The 20,253-nt window shown below is 27.9% G+C and overlaps 3 protein-coding genes across 3 annotated transcripts in view; 1 reads left to right on the plus strand and 2 right to left on the minus strand.

Annotated features, from left to right (window-relative positions):
* Window positions 1–2,892, minus strand: part of LOC122268224 (putative pre-mRNA-splicing factor ATP-dependent RNA helicase PRP1) — a 25,856-nt gene extending 22,964 nt beyond the window's left edge. Inside the window, 4 exon segments of the mRNA XM_071186112.1 lie at window positions 123–228; window positions 775–813; window positions 1,370–1,414; window positions 2,707–2,892. Coding sequence (XP_071042213.1) covers window positions 123–228; window positions 775–813; window positions 1,370–1,414; window positions 2,707–2,756 — 240 coding nt within the window. The 5' untranslated portion in view covers window positions 2,757–2,892.
* A 2,955-nt stretch (window positions 2,893–5,847) lies between these two features.
* Window positions 5,848–11,495, minus strand: LOC107446882 (protein BCCIP homolog). Its single transcript, XM_016061658.3, has 7 exons — window positions 11,286–11,495; window positions 11,059–11,136; window positions 9,544–9,624; window positions 8,781–8,882; window positions 7,535–7,722; window positions 7,297–7,441; window positions 5,848–6,112 (listed from the first exon to the last, which is right to left on the minus strand). The coding sequence occupies exons 1-7, from the start codon at window positions 11,385–11,387 to the stop codon at window positions 5,942–5,944; spliced, it is 867 nt and encodes a 288-aa protein (XP_015917144.1). The 5' UTR covers window positions 11,388–11,495; the 3' UTR covers window positions 5,848–5,941.
* A 390-nt stretch (window positions 11,496–11,885) lies between these two features.
* LOC107446881 (nuclear pore complex protein Nup107) overlaps window positions 11,886–20,253 on the plus strand; it is a 41,817-nt gene continuing 33,449 nt past the window's right edge. Inside the window, exons 1-4 of the mRNA XM_043042034.2 lie at window positions 11,886–12,008; window positions 14,011–14,114; window positions 17,099–17,146; window positions 18,563–18,624. Coding sequence (XP_042897968.1) covers window positions 12,007–12,008; window positions 14,011–14,114; window positions 17,099–17,146; window positions 18,563–18,624 — 216 coding nt within the window. The 5' untranslated portion in view covers window positions 11,886–12,006. The remainder of the gene's footprint in view (window positions 12,009–14,010; window positions 14,115–17,098; window positions 17,147–18,562; window positions 18,625–20,253) is intronic.

Genomic DNA, 20,253 nt, shown 5'->3' on the forward strand with positions numbered 1-20,253 from the left:
CCATAAAGCGTGGAGTGATGGTGGTTCATGTTAAATTTTAACGGTTTTGATTCAATGGACATCAATAATTTCAAGAACATATTAAAATAAATACATATACATCAAAACCTTGCAATATTTACCTTTATAGTTTGCCCAGTAGGTGGAAGGGGATTTTCTTGGTACAGAGCACTATTGGGACTCTCCCTTCCTTTGTTTCTACCAGACTCTTCCCCATTGTTTTCCATCCTATCAGTAATTTATAAAAAATATTTACATAAACTTTTTAACAATTTACATATAATTTCACATTTACTTTATTTAATTATTCAAGATTTAATTGGTTATTAATGTAACAATATATGATATAAAAAAATTAAGAAATAATGTCAAACATTTCTATTGTTAACGAACTCTCTTTAAAGAAGTATTAAAAATAAGTATCAAACATCTCGTTAAAAGCTTGATGTTTTCTTATACTTAATTAGAATCTAATTAAGTTTGGACATTTTATGTTTACAAAGTTTACAAGTGTTACAAAGTTTATGACAGCAAAAAAAGAATGAAAACATTGCTTTAACTTATGAAGCATTAATTTTATGCTATTATATGCACATAAAAAAATAATATTAATGAAGTTTAATAAAGGCAAACACTTGGGGAAAAAAAAGGAAAGCTAGGAAAAACAGCTTACAAATCTTAAATAAAAGCTGATATAATGTCTTACCTATATAAAAATAGTTATAACAATAAAGTTAATTACAAAAAATATTACAAAATACTTGAAAATCATACTTAGGTTTCTTGACTGCTACAGAATCTTCATCATATTTCCTGTAAATACAAAAATAATAATTAATTTTAAAAACCTATTTTGAGTTAAAATATAAAAAACTTTTCAAAGACAACATTAACCCATTGACGGTTCTGCAAGTAAAAAGTCTCGATTCAACTTGCAGTCGTCTCTACGTAGCAAAACTAGTTTTTCCATGTTAGTAGATAGGGGAATATTTATTGCTAAACCACCCATTTTTAAAAATGCTTAAATCACCATTTTTTAGCAAATTTTGCCCATTTGCTAAACCGTCAGCAGGTTAAAAACAGAATAATCAATTCCAGCTTATTAAATTTGCAGATTATACCAGCCTTTTCATAGTATTTGACAATAAATTTGATTTTATTTTCTTAAAAAAAATATCTAGCATTGTTAAATTTATTAAATATTATATTTTCATCAAGTACACACAGTCGTAAAAAACTAATTCCTGGGATTTAACAAAGCATTATGAAAAAATTATTGGTAGATTTAACTCATATGAATTGAAAGATTTAATTCATAACATTTAAGAAAATAAAAATAAATAAATAACAGAAAATTGATATCACAAACCTTTTAGCATCATCATCATTCTTTAGACTTGGACCATCATATCCTCTGCGATTAAAATAATTCATCATTAAAATAAATAACAAGGAATAAGATTCTTTAATAAAATAAGATACACTTATTAGAACTGTGTTTCCATAAGTAAAAACCAATAAAATAAGCAGCAATAAGTCTTAAATATAAGCATAATTAAGAACAAAGTTTCATGAATTTAAAAAAAAATTTAAACAATAAAGTTGGTATTTAAAATGGCAGTAGAATACAGAAATTTGTCAAAATGAACCTAAATCCGATCTTAATGTCCAAATACATTGATGTAAAAAGAGAAAATTTCCTTTAAACATATCACTAATTTAAATAATTCTACAAAAAAATTAGTGTTGTAAAATAAAGGTATTTCATTATAAGATAAATTTAAGCTTAGTTTTTAACCTAAAAGTTAAGTTTTTTTGCATTTAAGTAAGTATTTATAAGGTCAATCAACATCTTTTACAATATCCATTCAACACTTGATAAAATAAAAGCACATCACTTAGAGTTAAAATATTCATTAAATTTTTTATTGCAGTAATAAGTTAATTACATTGCATTACTTTAGACATCTTTGAAGTATGCTACATCTAAATCTTTAGAACAAAAAATAAAAAACTAGCCTTACAAAGATAATTTTATAAAAATGTGTAAAAAAAAAAATAGGTAATAGTTTGTAAAAAGGTATCCCTCGTAATTTGATAATTACTGATGTTTTGGCAGAAAACAGGAAAAATGACTAAAAGGTAAAATTTCTAATAATAAAAAATCTTGATCAAAGTGATATAGTAAGGGCTACAGTTCCCAATCTAAGTTATACCCCATTTTACACCTTAACCAAAAATTTTAATTAGTAGTGAAACAACCACAAACGTCATTATTTGCCACAAACGTACTATTGAAACAACCACAAACGTCATGCTATTTCATGCATTTAAAATATAAATAAAAAAGTTTACCTTGGTTTAAGCCTGCAAATATACAATTCAAAACCATAAATACCAAACTCTTAGCTTAATTTGTTTTTTAAAAAAAAATACTACAAAATTCTGAAATATTATAAACATAACATGATTTGCAATCAACATATCGCTATAACCACAGCAAAATAAATTAAAATTTTATATTTCGGATATGTTTATCTCAGTGAATAAGAGATAATAGAATTTAGTCTATAATAATACGACGACATTCATAGAACTAATATTAAATTAAATAAAGAATGTTTCTAAGGCACAATAGCATTCCGGTGTCTAGCTTTTAAATGTCAACAATATTAAGCCTACTAATTTCATTTTATCTAAACTTACTTTCTAACAATTGGAGTATCAAGCTCAATTCGTTGCTTTTTTCGAGACATTGAATTTTCTTAAAAATTTTAAACTCTGCTGTTAATAACGTGTTCAATTTACGTAATAAATTAAGTTCTGAAATTTTTTGTCTACAATGCCCCGTCCATCAACATCAACAAAAATTTATTAAGTGGCTGTTGCCATAAAGCGTGGAGTGAACAAAAATAATAATCATAGTTACCACTTTTTAAGGATCATTCTTACTAACTGTACTCATCCGCATGCGAAGAAGACAAAATACTGAAATACCATTCTCGCTGTCCATGGACATTTCGCGTATGCAAATTGAATGAAAATTTGATGGGTGAAATACATTACTTCTCTGAAAAAACAAACCGACCATATTCTCTGAATTGGGTATACGATAGCCTACGTAACAGATCGTGTTATTCCTACTAAATTTAACTAGTAAACAGCATTTTCTTGTTATAAGTCGCTACTCGCCAGGTTGGAATTGTATTAGTCTAGTTCCTTTGGAAATAATTTATATTGTTGTTTTAAAAACTTCCCTTTCTCCTATTTTCTTTTCCTTTTTTGCCCCCTCCACATTAATTAATTAATCAAAAATATTTACAGTTCTACTGGCCTTGCATGCGATTGAGATGAAGACAGTACATCGGAGCATCCAGGGTTAAAGCAAGATTCTCACCCGCAATCACCACGCTTCAATGCATTCAGCGGAACAGAAGCACCGCTTAGATAATAAGGCCCCTAAATACAAGCTGTGGCTATAAATGTCCATGACTATAACAACGAAACTTTTGAGATCCTGGTTTTGAAGGACCAACAACATCCAATCTACAGAATGTACATCAATTCTAACATTGGCAAAGAAACTATCGTGGCTTGCATTTTGACACAAATCAACTCAATCGTGGCTTTCGTTTTGACCAATGTTACCAAAAAAAAAAAAAAGAAACAAATACTTATTGCACTCATATTATATAAAACATAGAATAAATTTGCTTGTTGTACAACAAAAACTGAACTGTCTATGTACGTACAAAAACACCGTAGCTTGCGATTGCTTTCGTACAACTTCTTTTGCGATGTTTTTGGCGCAAACCCTTTCTCTCTCCTATTGTTGCCAACACTACTGCGAAAGGGGTGGGAGCCGACTATCGATCAAGCATGTACTTTTTCTGAAAATGGACCCGGCATCCAGAACGAGAAATTCGTGCCGGAGCGTCATGTTGTTTAGAGTTATTAGCCCAAGATCGTTACCCGGTAACGTCTTTGGAGTTTGCTTCGACATACGCTGACTCAATTTTATCCTCCCATACACAAATATCGTTATTGTTCTGGCATATGGTCCATGGTATGGTGCTAGTAAATAGGTTTTCTGCATGAATAATGTCTCAAAAAGACGTTCAAGAAGAATAAGTTTCCCTGGATCAAAAATTGCTTAAATCGTGGATGTTTGCGAGGACTTCTAATGGATTTTTTGTAGGCCGAGGCTTGCATTAAGAGGTAACTCAAATTGACTGCTTGGTGTGTATTTATCAGTCCCGGAACACCAACTCTTGGTATCCACTCATGTAATAAGTGGTTGCGACAATTTCAGCAGTCATATGAGTGATGGGATAAGCTTCTGGCTATCTAGTATAACGATCAATGGCTGTATGCAATAGAGAAAATCCAAGTGAAGATGGAATCGGTTCAACGATATTCAGATGCCAGAGCCAAATTTAAGTTTAGTGGGGCCCATAAGCTATTAAAGATAGTACGGCCCTTAAAAGTTCAACGTCATTTTCCATATTTTTTTTTTATTGTTAATTACTAGACATCAAATTGCTTACTCGATAAAGCATTTGAAAATATTATCTTCTTAGATAAAAATTTCGTAAGAGCCATTGTCGCTGTTTTAAATGTTCAAGTCCGCATTAAACATATAAAATATCCTCAGAGAACGACGGATCATGGGTTAAAATGCCCTTTGCCTTCGGGTTAGTTCCATCAAAAAGTCATCCATGGAGGCTAATTTGCACCAATGTCTCTTCTAGATTGGGTTTAAAATTACAAGGCTACGAAATTGAACACACATAGTCATAAACTCAGAATTTGGTCGCTGTTCAATGCCAGCTATGAAAGAAAAATATAAAAATTATGGTATATACAGAAAGTATGGGAATAAAAAAAAAATAATTATTAACTGTTGGAAAATGTAGCAAAAAGTAACACGCACACCGCAAGAGTGAAATTAGACTTCGAATTTGACATACTGGAAGGTCATTTTTAATAATAAACTAAGGAAAAGCTTTTTTTTTCTTGTTGAAATTTTAATTTCCTCGAAAGTATTGATTAAGACTTATAAACTTGTAACTACGAAAGTAAAAGTAGTATGAGGAGATAAAAAAAAAATTCGATTCAAGAATAGTTAACCATTGTAAAAAATGACACATGTGCTAATCTACTGCTGGCATAAGTGCAACTGACAGTTTTATTTATGGACTTAAAGAAATATTTTTAAAACTATAATTTTCTCAAAAATTATTGCAAATTTAAGTGCTTCTTTTCGGGAATATATATAGATATAACTTCGTTTTTACTGCAAAAAATGATTATTGATCCATTGTTGTTGAAAAATAAAATTTTTCTTTCTCAAGATATGTTGTTTAAAAGCTCGCACTTGACTTGACATAAAAAAAATTAAAAAAGAAGAAATTAAATGTTTTCTAAAATTAATCTAAATATTTAAGGAGCCTAATGGAAGAACCAGGTAAGTGACACTTACAGAGTATCTATAATCAGGATAAGAAGAAAAAAATTAGAATGTGAAATATTTTATAATAGACAATTTTGAAGGAAGCTAATAATCCCTTGTCTACTTTATTTAATACTATCTAATTTGAAATAAAAATCAAGCAAGTATACTTGAAACTCATGTGAATTAGTTATGTTATATAGTTTCCAATTTAATATAATATGGTTATTAATTTCACATAAATAATATAAGGTTATGATTACAAATAACACGTAAAATTAATTCTCATTTATAACTTTTCATTATGTCATACATTCCGTGTTCCGCTTCTCTTAAAATTAATTTTGTAAATTTTGTTACTAAATTTTAAGAGTTTCTAAAAATATAGACCAGTATGCATAATTATACCTTTTAGAATTGATAAATCCAAAAGGATAATATTTTTTATTTTTTACTATTTACAACAATTGGATTTTTTTACAGAGCGTTTTATGTTCCAAGCTCAGCAGTCAATTTGTGACACATCTCTTCATACTTAGAAGCAGGGAACAACATAACTCTTCGCTTTCTATGACCTTCTTTATCTTCATCTGTCCAAGCACCACTAAGACCACTGTCCAGTTCACTTGCCACAGAAAAATCAAAAGAAATAGTGGCTACCTGTAATTAGTATAAGTTTTAAATAAATATGTAATAGTGGCTACCTGTAATTAGTATAAGTTTTAAATAAATATGTAAAACAGAATGGCAAAAATATTTAATTAATAGTTTCACATTTTCAAAGGAGTACTCCACTGTGATTCAAAAAAACAAACTATAGCATTCTTTTAAAATATATAAAACCCTCGAACTACGTTTAACAAGCTTTTAAACTAAATGTGTATGGTTAAAGGCAACCAAAACCAATAAGTATGACCTCAGTTAATCATAAGAGTATACTTATATTCAGCCAGAGCATTATTCAGAAAAGTTACCTTTCTTTTAAACCTGATTTTGCAACTTAACCAATAATTATTATTTATTAATTAGCATATCATAATCTCTCTGAAACATTGAACGATTGAAGATTCCAAGTAGTATATAAAAATCTGATTATTAGCTCTAAGGTAATTAAGAGCTACAGTTCAATTCAATTTAGCTGTTGCTTGGTAGTCAGTAGTGTAATTTGGTTATAGGATTTGTTTTCAAGTTTTTGAGCGTTTTTTTCTTATGTATTAGTCTTGATTTTATACTTTTGTATTTGCTTAATGTATTTTACATTTTGTAATGTATTTCCTTTGGCAAAAACTTTGGGGTACAGAGAGAGCATTTAGACACTTGTCGTGCTCTCTCGATAGAAAAGGTTTTGTACTTATGGCTTCCGGAGCAGGTACCCCATGAAGACGTCAGCTTCGGTTGTCGTATTTTTTCATAATTTACACTTTTTATTGTTTCTTTAGTTTCAACTCCTCTTGGAATTTCTGCTGCATAGCGTATTTTTCCACTGGAAGTATAGTTTTTAATTGGTTTAATCATTTTGAATTCTATTCTAATTACGTAATTAAGAGCTTTTAATTCATTTTAATAGGCTGCAAAAATTTGTGATTTAACTATGCAACTAATTGTAAAATTAACAATAGTTAATATTTATTTTAAAAAATTGGTTGCACGTAATTCCAACCTTCAATTATTACTTTCCTCAAAAATGTGAAAATTAAAAAGATAAACACAGGGAAAAAAAAAAAAATCCAAAAAGGATGAAAAATTGAGAAGATATATTCATGAAAAAATTTGTTTAAGTGAGACTCTTTTGTAAGCATGATGTCAAGATGCAATGCATAAGTTTAAATATTGACATGACAAACCTCAGAAATGAGCTCTTCTTCAGCATTTGCATATACAACATTGTATGTTTGTTTAGCTTCCTTGAAAACAACTATTTTGCTGATCAGAATGTAGTAGTCAAATTTAAAGTTTCCACCCTTAGCTGTAGCTTTCTCCATGTCATAACTAGAGGAATAAAAATACAGAACTATGAAAACACACAAATATTTCAATGTACTATTTGTTAAAATATAATTACAACTTTAAATAGAATCTTACCTTAAGCCTGTATAGAGAGGAACAGCAATTTTGGGAGGAATGTTCAACATTCTTTCACTGATAATGAGACCAACATTCTTCTCTCTGTTTTCTAAAATATTTCTTAACAACTGGAATTGTTCATCTTTGGAGGACTTTTTGCAATGGCTCAGTAGGTAGGCGGTGATTTGCTTCACACAATCTAAATTCTACAAAAAGAACAAACATAGCTTACTCAAGGGTCTTTTATTATACCAAATAATGCCTTTTAAGAAGTAGCTTGTTATTCATTTAACAACAGTGGCTTGAAACAATCATGTATAACTGTTAGACCAGGTATTATTGTCTATATCTAGTTAGAGCTTTTTATGTTAATAAGGTAAAGAGCACAGAATTTTCAAGAAAAAAAAGTCTAGTTCTTTTTTTATCTAAAGAAATATCAGTGATCTAGTTTTTTAATAACAGGGTTCATATTCAAAAAGAAGTAATTTTTTCCAGGTCAACAGGAATAAAATATATGGTATTACATTATCTTTTCATAACAACTACTTTTTAAAAACTATTTTAATTTTAAAAGCTTTTGAGCATGTTAACTAATATTACTTTATTTTTCAAGCATAAAAAGTAAAATATATCATTTTCGAAGTCTTTTGTCCTCTTTGGTAGTAAACTTTATANAATTTGAAACAGTTTTAAGGCTGGTAAACAACCTAAAATATGAATTGTCAAGCATATGATCATGAATATAATTTGAAGTTTGGGACACTAACAGCTTTGTAAGTACTGATATTCATAGGATCAAATAAATTTTTTAAAAGAATTTTTTAATTTCAGCTGATTCTTTTTTAAGAATAAATCAATCACACCAAAAATGACTGATACTTAGGAATTTTCTTCCATCCTCAAAGGTGGGAGCATTTAATAATGGGAGATAAAGAAGGAAATCCCTTAGGTGATATAAAAAATTAAAAAAAAACATTAACTTAATTTAATGATAAAATACAAAAGACTAAACAAACTCTATGCTATTTTATTTTTTAAAATTTAGAATTTTATTAGGTTTTGAATAATTAATAAAATACACATATTTATGCCATGAGTGTTTATCTGATAGCAGAAATGCTGCAGATAGGTGTAGGAAAAAAAATTGTTTAATTACTTTTCTACATTTTAAAGGAAAACATTGAAAATAAAACAATAATTGAAACAGAAACAAGAAATTAAAATGTAGATAGATAAATGAAATAAAAACACAGAATTTTCTTACCCTTTTATCAGTAAGATTAACTACAGAAAACACACCAAAAGTTACATCTAAATCAGAGTCATCGTCATCCTCATCTACATTCATGCCATCATCATCAGCTTGCTAGAAAAATTCAAGTGAAAAAAAATTTTTTTTTAAGCAAAAACACATCTATTGCATTGTACATTTAAAAAATACAAAAAAAGAAAAAAAAAAAAAAAAAAAAGAAATCAGNAACAAAAAGAAAAAAAAAAAAAAGAAAAAAGGATACAAAATAGCTTTTTTAAGTTGTAAGGTAAAGTCAATGTGATTACATATTACTTCCTATTGAATCTTACAAGTATTATCTAGGGTGCAAAATGAATTTACTCCTTTATTTAAATTAAAAGGTATAGTCAACACAATATTTATTTCCTTTCCTTATAGACTAAATGATGCATTAACTATGTAACTGAATTAACACATGCAAAAAAAGTTAACAACAAAGTAAGGTACAATTTCTATGATTACCAATTTTCTTTAGACTTATTCAAGAATCATAAACCAATCAAACTGAATTGAGACAAATTAAAATACAATGCCCATAAACCAATTAATATGATGAAAAACAAAAAATAAGATACAGATACAATAAAAAGATAAGGGCTACTTAATATACAAGAATAAAAACAGCACAAAAGACACAACTGTACACACCACAATTGCGACAGAATCATTGACATACACAAATAATTGTGCACTTATTTTTGTAAACTGTAAAAATACTATTACAGTAAAAAAATACCTTAATAACTCCTGTTATTTTCTTTTGATGAATAAGCAAGTCAGTTAATTCTGATGTGTTGATATGAGCTTTCAGAAATAACTGGAACAAATATATTTTCATATTAAATAGAGAAAAAGTAAACATTGATGTGTTTTTAAATATTAGTGAAAGGGATGACAATCATCTTCTACAGTGGGGGAAAAAACACAGAAAATATTGCCCTGGAAGAAATACAATAAACCCAAGTAGATGAAACTTTCTAACAAAAAAAGATCACACATTAAATTAAAATTTGAAACAGTTCATAATTGTAATCAAGTTTAAATAATAGTTAAAATTCCAAGTCATTAAAGAATTTTTTTTTTTAAATAATTTTTTTACAGAATTGTTTAATGGTTGGAATATTATTTTAAATTATTAAGTTACTTTTCATCTAAATGCTCACAAAGTTCCTACATCAGGACCTGCACCAAAAAGTTGCCAAGCTGGGCAAATTCGTATAATAGCGTGCAAAAAAAAAGATCCTTGAAGTGACCAACTTTAGTGATTCAAAGTCAATCTTTAGGAAAACAACAGACATTTTTGTAAAATTTGTATAAGTACAAAGATTTTTTAGCTGTGGTGTTTGGTGGGAACAGATATCGATGCCAAGGAGAACTGTGACACAAAGTGAAAAACCCCGAAAATTTGTGTGCAAAAAATCTATATCAATTTATGTTCCAAACATGTTTTATATTTAACATAATTTTTTGAACTAGTATTTAGAATTACTACTGAATAAAACACAATACTTTAAACACTTACTACTGAAGAATATCACACCTTTCAAGTAACTAATTCAAGGGAGCCTTTTGGAAGAAGAATCACACGCATGTAAACCTCTCAACAATGGGATTTAGTAGAAGATTCAAAATTTCGCTTTGACATACGTAGAATTCTGTGAAACATTTGCGGAAAAATCACATACTCTGTTTCTAGTTTTAAGGGGGATATTACTGTATCTTGATCTATCACGCCAACTACAACAGCCAAGGTGCCAAATATATTTTAAACTTGCAAATTTAAAAAAAAAAAAAAAATTGAAACCTGTAGATATTTGCCCAGGGGTGGCAACAAGTTATACTTTTCGATTTGGTCCTTTTCTGTGGAGTTTTTTTTTAGTTTCTCACGGGCCACTGCCCGTAAGCTGCCCAGACTTGGCCATTATTCTGCCACAGAGCACAATATGGAAATCTCCTTGTTTTTAGACGCAGGAGAATTATAAGAAAACCCAAAATTCCGAAATACAATCACCCCCGCTTAACGGAAACATCTCCCGATTATATCCGTACTAATAAGTTTCTAAGTAGATACTATAGGATAGTAAATTCAAAAATTTTTAACGTAGCATACATACAGTTACCAGGCAGCAGTCAATAAATTAAAATTCATATTATTTAAAACTATCACACAGTATCAAATAATTTATTCAATAAAAGTGTATCAAATAACTGAAATAAGAAAAATCAAACCATGAATAATAAAGATGTAAACCTGTGTCAAGAGATTTTTAATGCCATGGAAATCTGTCACTTCTGGCATTTTTACATCAAAATCAACTTCAATCATTTCCTGCAAACAAAATTTCCTTTATAAGTAAAAATATTGATAAACAGCTTTTAATAGAATTGCATAATCGGGGAACTGTTAATTTTTTAAGGAAATGATGAGTAAAAAATATTAAGCACATATGAATCACAACATTAAATAATGAAACTAACCATTTCCTCACTGCCAGTTCCATACATATCCTCATTTTCATCGGAACTGCTCATATTTTCATCTGGATCATTGTTGGGTCGTTGTTTTTTAGTTGGAGCCATAATTAACGATTAAATTTACAGTTTTATCTTTATATTTTTAACACGTGAAACAAAACAGAAGAAAACAATGATTAGTTTGGTACGGTAACTAATTGAGAGTATTGTTTGAGAGAGAATAGTAGCATATAGCTTGCTATGAGAAAAAATTATTAAATCTGTGCCTAATAATTTTTAATTTTGCTGTGATATTCTTCTAAATTATTCTACACATTTTATTTTATGATTAATTAGATTAGTAATTTACAAATAATTAAAATCANTTATAGTTTTATCTTTATATTTTTAACACGTGAAACAAAACAGAAGAAAACAATGATTAGTTTGGTACGGTAACTAATTGAAAGTATTGTTTGAGAGAGAATAGTAGCATATAGCTTGCTATGAGAAAAAAAGTATTAAATCTGCGCCTAATAATTTTTAATTTTGCTGTGATATTCTTCTAAATTATTCTACACATTTTATTTTATGATTAATTAGATTAGTAATTTACAAATAATTAAAATCATGCGGAGAAGAGATTTGTTGTTAGGGTCCTTCTCCTCTAAAGCGGTGAATTTCGGTTTGTTTACCATTTCAATAGTCGGTATTTCAATCATTTCTTTGCAGGGAAATTTAAATAATGTAATGTATTGTTAATTATATTTTTTATTTTATCAATAAGTAAAAACTGTTTTCAAAATTTTGTTGTCTCTTTAAATTTAGTCTTGAGTTTCACGTTTTTTAAAATGAAATCTTCACATTTAAAGCAACAATCAAGTGTGCAATTATACTTATTTGCTTAAAATATCAGTATCTTTAAAAATTTATTATATTTCTTTCAACAATACAGCTGTGAAAAAAATCAAATATCTTTGCATAGTGTCTGTAGATGAGACTAAAATAAATTGTAAATTGAAATAAAACGCTTTTTTGGGGGGTCTAGTATATTTTGTGTTCATGCAAATCTTAAAATTTGAGTTTCTAGATTGATTTATTTCTAATCTAATCTTGACCGATCTCCTTTGAAAACAAATCAAAATTTTGATAAATACAAAGACTTTATTTTATTTAGTATTTGAAATAAGAGTGTTTGTTTATGTTTTACAAGGCAAAATATAAAAGTGTTACATTTATGCTTTTTTTTAGCATTTGTCATTGAAACACTTGATTATGAATGTGTTACTTAGGGCATATTTCCGTATTGTGATCTGTCGCACCAACTATAACCGCTAAGGTGCCAAATAGAGTTTAAACTTGCAAATTTTTAAAAAAAAATAAACAACATGTAGATGTTTGCCCAGGGGTGGCTACGAGTTAAACCTTTTGAGTTGGTCCTTTTCTGTGATTTTTTTTAAGTTCCTCGCAGCCACAGCCCGAAAGTTGTTGCCACAGATCATGATACGTAAATCTCTCCATTACTTACAGCTTTCTTAAATACAGAAATGTTGTTAATGATCTTGCGAACAAATTTCTTTTCTTTCAAAGAGACTTTTAAAACTTCGAAAAGTTGAAATTATAATGAAATTTTCCAGAACCAAATATTCTGTAGGGAAACTTACAAAATCTGTTTTCTTTCAAGAATTTTCTACTACATTTAGTGGTGAATCCAGCGGGGGGTCATAGAGGTCATGGCCGTGCCCCCCCCCCAAAAAAAAATAAAAATAGTGCTTTTTTTAATAGTTTACAAAAGAAATAAAATATTTGAAAAATTATTTTTAAGGGGGCATACATACCTAGATAGGTCGGAAAAATTGATTTTTTTCCCATCTAATTATGTTCTTCACTTTTTCAAGAATCTTAATCCAAAAGATTAGAACGAAATTCCTCATAGTTTCATTGTAAACATTAATAATGTTGAAGCTCCAAGCGCTCTTCAACAGGTTTAACCAAGGATTGTATAAAGGTGAAGATGAGAATCTTGCGAAACTCGACTAAATACTCGACAAACACAAAGAAATAATAACCAGACCCCAGAAGAATATTTTCGGAAGGCAATTTATATTCCTTTATTTTAACAGATTTAAAGGACAGACTTTCCCCAGATGTGATGAAACTTTGTAATCTACGAGTTTTTTTACTTCGTCAAACTGTTTTAGAAGATGATCTTATAGCCGTTCGTGAAACTGCCGAGTTTTTTAAGATTCTCTTAAATGCTTCCATAAAAGTTGTCGAAACAGAATTTCGTCTTTGGGTGGCAAAATGGCAGCGTGAAACAGAAGCAGGACTTTAAGTGCCTAACGATCTTTTCAAGATTATTAATGCCTGTGACATTGATTTGTACCCATCAATCAATATGTTGTTGAGAATTTTAATAATTCTGCCAGTTAGTGCAGTAACAGCAGAACGCTCCTTTTCAACATCTCAAGACTTGGCTTAGAGCAACTCAAAATCAAGAACGATTAAATGGACTCGCCTTATTAAACATTCATCGAGAAATTGATTTGGATGTTGAAAAAATCATCGACAGATTTGCCGAAGTCTCTAAAAAACGCATTACATTTATTATTTAAAGATGTTTAATACTTGAATTATTTATGTACTGTTCTATTGTTCATTATTATAGAACTTTTTTGTTATTCACTTTTTTTAAAAAAATAATTTATATGTAAGAAAATGATCTATCCATATTTTTTAATTTTTGTAGGGAGGAAAGTTTTGTTTCCCTTTTGGCAGAAAAAACACCTCAAAGGAGTGCTGCTAAATCATCATTTGTGCAAAAATGTATTACTTTTGGAAGTTCAAAAAAAGGTGATATTTTTTTGCTTTCCACAACATTTTTTAATTTTGCTCTGTATATTTTTTAAAATGTTTGAATAATTATCACAATTAAATGGAAAAATTTCATATAATGTTGAGTGTTTAATATAAATACATTTTAATCAATAAATGCCTTATTTAAATTCACCTGCTAATGGAATTGGAATATGTCATCCGTCATTTCCTTATTGGACTTGTCTAATTGACTTTCCAGATAAAATCTGATCGTTGAATTTAATAATGCTCCTTTTTCTTGATGTTATATTTGTCTTAAAGTATATAAGTATCTATTTGCTTTACTGAATTATATTACTTCTTTGACATTTGAATAAATATGTAAAATGTTTCTTTACGTGTTTGACTAATGTTTAAACATTTTAGAGTTTACATTTAACTTTAAAATTTTTATAAAAATATATTTTTTTAAGACTTGCATTTAAAATTTTTATATATATGCATTTTTTTTATTCTTGCTTGCATAGCAATTATTGACATATAGATGCAGGAATACACTTTGCATATTGACTTTCACTATCATTTCATTTCATTAATTAAGATTAAAAATATTGTTATAGAAATTTTATATTGCTATAAAAATTTTATATACTATAATATAAAATATATTGTGATTAAAACATGATTGCACAATAAATTGACATATTTTTTGTAATTGTTTTAAAGGCTTCATGTTTTACCGTTATTGTTTTTTCGTTTTTAAATTTTTTGTAACAATCTTTTTTTGCTTATTAAAATTTCATTAAAATTTTTTCAAAAAAATTAAAAAATTGTTTTTGTAATAATTTAATGTAGGGGTGCACAATCTGTGGCCAGCGGGCCACATGCGGCCCGTCGACTGTTGATGTGCGGCCCGCGGAAACTTCTGAATGCAATAAAAAAATTTCTTTTAATTTGCTTTTTGTTTACGCATTATTAATTTTGTTTAATTAAAATATTTAATTCAAATTTATATTACTCTGTAAAATGCGTATATTTTTTGTACTGCATTCATTCTGAAAGCTTCTTTTTGGTTAGAATGTATATCCCCCTCCCAATATTTATGTATATACAGTGCCCGCCGCTAATAAAATCACCGGATAATAAAATCAAATCGGCAAGAACCGAATCGTTACAATATTAATACATGTTAAAAACATCCTTTAATAAAATCAATGCCGCTGCTTTTTAAAATCAAAATTTTGACTACATAATAAATCAAAGGTGCACTATTTCAGCTTTTTTTGTTCTTATTTGTAAAATTTTATTTTTTCGAAGTTTAAAGATTTTTTTAGAAGAAGCAACAGTTTCTCACAAACCTGTGAAACAGGTGTGGTTAGCACTTTCCTGCTATATACATAGTGTAAGAGTTAAGGAAAAATGTGGGTGGTAAGCGGCGAGTTCATAGAAATCAATTTATCAATGTTAATTCCTTGACTTGAATGAAGTTTGGAGAAACCTATCTCACTCAACAGGGGGTCGAATTCTTATCTTACTTTTTATTGAATGAACCATAGAAGGGAGAGAAGTTTCTTTTGTAATCTATATTAACAGAGAACCTGAATAGATTTCCAAAAACTGTCTGTGCACAAGCTTCCTAAATGTAGTCAACGTGAAGCATCAATTGAGATGGGGCTCATAACTGTTTCAAAGAAATGATCAGCAATGAAGAAAATGAAATGGACGAGAATTTTTCACGTTACGTAGCTATTGACGATTACCTGCAAACATCAGGAGAAAAATCTGATTCTAAAATTGTTACAGACATCAAAAATTGCAAAGTTATTTCCCATCAAGAAATGGAGGAATCAGACTCAGAAGATGAAATAAAAATAAACTCATCAGTACCATCTTCAATGGAAGTCAGAAAAGCACTTAATGTATTGCGGCAAGCTTTAGAACAAAGAGGAGGAATATCGAAAACTATAAAAACTTCTATAAACTCTCAAATGATGTTGAAAAGTTAATTATAAATACTGCAACTAAAGCAACCATTAATCGGTTTTTTGCAAAACTTTTGTAAATTTAATCTTATGTAGGGTTTTACTTTATTAAAATAATTAAATTAGTTAAATTAGTTAAAATAAAGCATTAATGTGGTCATTATTTCAGCTTTTAAAGTGTGTGCATTTTTGATATATTGTAAAATGTGTTTTTTTTTTTGTTGTCAAATGTTGAATCACCTCTTAATAAAATCAGCCGCTTAATAAAATCAAAAGAGCATAAAACGAAAGTGATTTTAATAAACAGCGGGCACTGTATGTATACATTTATACCTTTGATAAATTAATTACTATGAAAAGAGGAACAAGTTTTTTTAAAAAAACGTATCAATTTCTTTAGTTTTAAATAAATTCAAAAAATTAAAAATATTTAATTTTCTGCAGATTTATAACATATTTGCAGAAACTGATAAAAATTGTTTACTGATAAAAATATTTAGTGCTTAGAACACTAATGTTTTTATAAAAATTATCATATTTGCTACTAACATGATTACGTATGCGCACGACTCTTCGTTAATCGGCCCTTAGTTTTATTTCTTTTTCATCTGTAAAGGATACTAAACACTTATGCCCGAAAAAAAATTTATGCAACCAAATTTTTTAATTGGAAATTAGAAGTATTTGTTTAAGAATTGTATTCAGTAAACATTACAATAATTACAATGACAGAAAAATATTATTATGTTCTTAAAAGAGTTTGAATACTTTGAAGTTTCATAAAAAAAGTAATAATATGTAAAAGTATTCCCAAAAGTATGAAATAGGTAAGAAGTATCTTTAAAAAATGTAGTATTGCACCTTGCTTAAGTGGATAAGCCAGTTCTAAATGACAAATATTACGAAATCACAATTCAAGAAATCTCTTTAATTAAAGTTAAAGAATTAAAACAAAAGTTTTATTTTTTTACTTTTAATTGCATATTACTAAATTTATTTTAAAATTTAAATTTGTTCTCAATTGATTTTTTTTATTAGGATTATCTTTTGATGAAACTGGACTTAGTGGCACTTTACCTTCTTCAAGTTAGTATATCATTTATCTTTATTAAGTTCTTCATGAACATTGTGTTGTATTCAATTGATAAGTTTTGGCTTGTGAAAACTTTTTTTATTTTTCATTTAATTAATTTTTAAGTATTGATATTTTTTTTCAACTGAAAAATAAAATTAAAAAATAGCTAAATATGGTTTGTTAAATATTGTTCAAATGCAAAAATATAGCTCAATGCAAAATATTGTTAGATTTCTAAAATTATTATCACCAGTTATAAAATGTGCTTTTAAAAATAAACATAGCAAGATTTAAAAATTTTTTAAACACGGATTCATTTATCTAATACAAATAATTATTACAAAAATATGGTATTATATGGTTATATAATAAACATCACATAAAATATTGTGATCATCCTGACCACGGCTCTGAAAATTACAATCACCATAGTACTGAAAATACAGTAACTGGCTTCTAATATTGAGTTATTTTAACAATTTCTTTTAGTCCAAAAAATCTGAATATTTTCGTTAAAAAAAAAACTATGTCATTGTTTACTTTGGGTTCTATCTTATGATCTGTTTGTTTTGATTTATAGCATTCATGAGAAATGTTTCAGTACAGAAAAACAATGTTGCAAAAGACTAAAAAACAAAATAAAAGTGTTCAACAATCGTGTATTGAACTTGTGCAGTAGTTAAGCTTATGAAAGAGAATTAGCTAAGTAAAATATAAAGAATGTAGTAATTTTTTGATTATAGTAGATTTCTTGGTAAAAATTTCAAAGCAATTTTCTCACCCTACTCTTGTTAATAATGTTTAAAAAGGACTAAAGAGTGATTATGCACATGAAAAGTGTAAGTGCAGGACTGTATATATGTAAAAATCTTTGTAGTGCAATGAAATAAAATGTGTGTTAAAAATGGTTGACTCAGTATTACAGTATAGGAAAGTATTATTTCTATAGCTTAATATAACAAACTATTTATAGACATAAAAAAAAACTGGCAAAATATTATAATCTTGATTCATTTTTATTTTCAGATAACTTTGAAATAAAACTAATTACTGTTTTGTAATTTCATAAAGCAAAAGAAAAAAAATGCTACTTTTCGTTCTATATAATCTTTAAAATGTTGAATTTTCGTAGAAGCTGTATGGAAGCCAATATTTTGTGTAATAAGTTTAATGATCTAAGATCAATTTTAAATGGATGAAGTTGCATTAAATTGTCAAAAATTTCTTTTAGGATGTTATGAAAAATCAGCTTTTGTATCAAAAAGTATTTTGGAACTGTTTGTATAACTATTTTGTATTGTTAAATAATTTTTGAATGCAGTATGAATAATATTTTTTAGGAAATATATATTTAACAAATATACATGTTGTATTTTTCCAATTTGCATACCATATTAATGACCAGTTAATTCATTTTCACATTTCAGGAGAACAATCACTATCTGTTTTCAGTCAAGGAAATGAATACAACATGAGTGGAATTTTTGAAGTATGTTATTTTCTTTCTTTCTTATCTCAATCCTAAAATTAGCCTCATCTATATTCTTTACTGTAATCATCTACACATTTAAATTGTGTGTACTGATATTATCTATTGTATACTGAGATAATGTTGTAAATGTATTTAGCATGGTAGTGGGTAACCCAGACAAGTGATGGTAGAAAAATAATTAAAAATTATAGAAAGTTTTGAAGCTTGAAAATTTCCTTAATTTTCATTTTTTAAAAAAGAAATTTAAACTAAAATTAAAGTCATTACATCATAAATGATATAAATACCAAGCTTTTAAGCATTTCAGACTTTCAAGTGTAAAAAGTCTTTTATTCCTTCCCATTTTTCAGAAGTCTTTAAAGTCTTCAGTTATTCCAAAAATTATTATCAGAAATGTCATTTGAAATGCTTTCTTGCATTTGTGTCCTGAGTAAATCAGTTTTTATTATAGAAATTCAAGTAATTAGTTAAGAATTTTTGTAAAAAAATATAAATCATATTGGAATAGTGATTTTAATGTATAGTAAAGTTAAAATATTATAATTTTTTGCTGGATAGTGATAATAAATTTTTAGGCTACTGAATCCATGAATGTCTGGCTACTGAATCCATAATGATTATAAAGTATTATGCTTATAATAAGTTTTTAAAGAATTAGTTATATTTTTGTAACTTTGCATTATAAGAGTTGTCTTGTTACAATAATTTGTACATCGCAATTTTTTTCACTTTAAGTGACGATAACTTCTGTTATAAACTGAACTCATAGACTCAGGATGCTAACTTATGTTCTGTAGTTTGAACAAGCAGATTGCTAATGCCTCATCAATGTTTTAACTGTGGCAGGTGAAAACTTATGAGAAATAAAAAATGTTTTCTTCAGGAACTTTTTCACAAACTGTAAAAACCCTATTCATATGCTATTGAATGCATAAGTGTTTGAAATTTCCAATGAGCAATTTTTCAAATTTACACGATTTAGCTATCAGAAATTGTTGTAGGTTCAGATCAACATATGTTTGTGAGCAAATGTTTTTTAGTAAGAATGTAATAAAATCTAAATATCATTCACAGAGATAAGTTTTCTATGCTTTTTGGCGGAATTCCTCCCCCTCCCTTCAATTTAACTATAAAAAATGCTCTGCTTTTTGCAAAATTTTTTTCTTACTTATGTTTCCGTGGTTTATTTCATTCTTGCTATTTAAATCACACACCGTGATTTCTATTCTAACATTTTAAAACTACAGAACATGCTCTGTATTCACATGATTTAAAATTTTGCTTCAGGTGTTCAAGCAATTTGAAAATAGCATGTATAGATTCGTAGTCATATGTTTAAATATCACATCATGATTCATATTCACATAATTTAAAAATCACATATAGAGATTCGTATTCACTCAATTGAAAAAAAAAAGCTTATAATTTAAATGTTGATAATATTCTGTGAAACCTACATAAATTTTTTCTTACTTGAATGTTAGGCATATTTTCAATGAAAGTTTTTGGATTTCCATTTTCAGCTGTTTTAGATTTTTTTTTTTTAGCAAACTCACCTCTGCATTCAAACTTGACAGATATGCCCATAAAACACATAATTTTGTTAGAACTAATCCTAATATAAAT

This window comes from Parasteatoda tepidariorum, chromosome 10, assembly GCF_043381705.1.
Source record: "Parasteatoda tepidariorum isolate YZ-2023 chromosome 10, CAS_Ptep_4.0, whole genome shotgun sequence".
Taxonomy (NCBI): Eukaryota; Metazoa; Arthropoda; class Arachnida; order Araneae; family Theridiidae; genus Parasteatoda; species Parasteatoda tepidariorum.

Excerpts from the sequence above, each read along its gene's own strand:
- LOC107446882 (XM_016061658.3), bottom strand. The coding sequence starts at position 11,387 with ATGGCTCCAACTAAAAAACAACGACCCAACAATGATCCAGATGAAAAT. Across the intron at positions 9,625-11,058 it reads TTAAAAATCTCTTGACACAG|TTATTTCTGAAAGCTCATAT; the intron begins GTTTACATCTTT and ends TATTTGTTCCAG. Across the intron at positions 6,113-7,296 it reads AAGAAGAGCTCATTTCTGAG|GTAGCCACTATTTCTTTTGA; the intron begins GTTTGTCATGTC and ends TACTAATTACAG.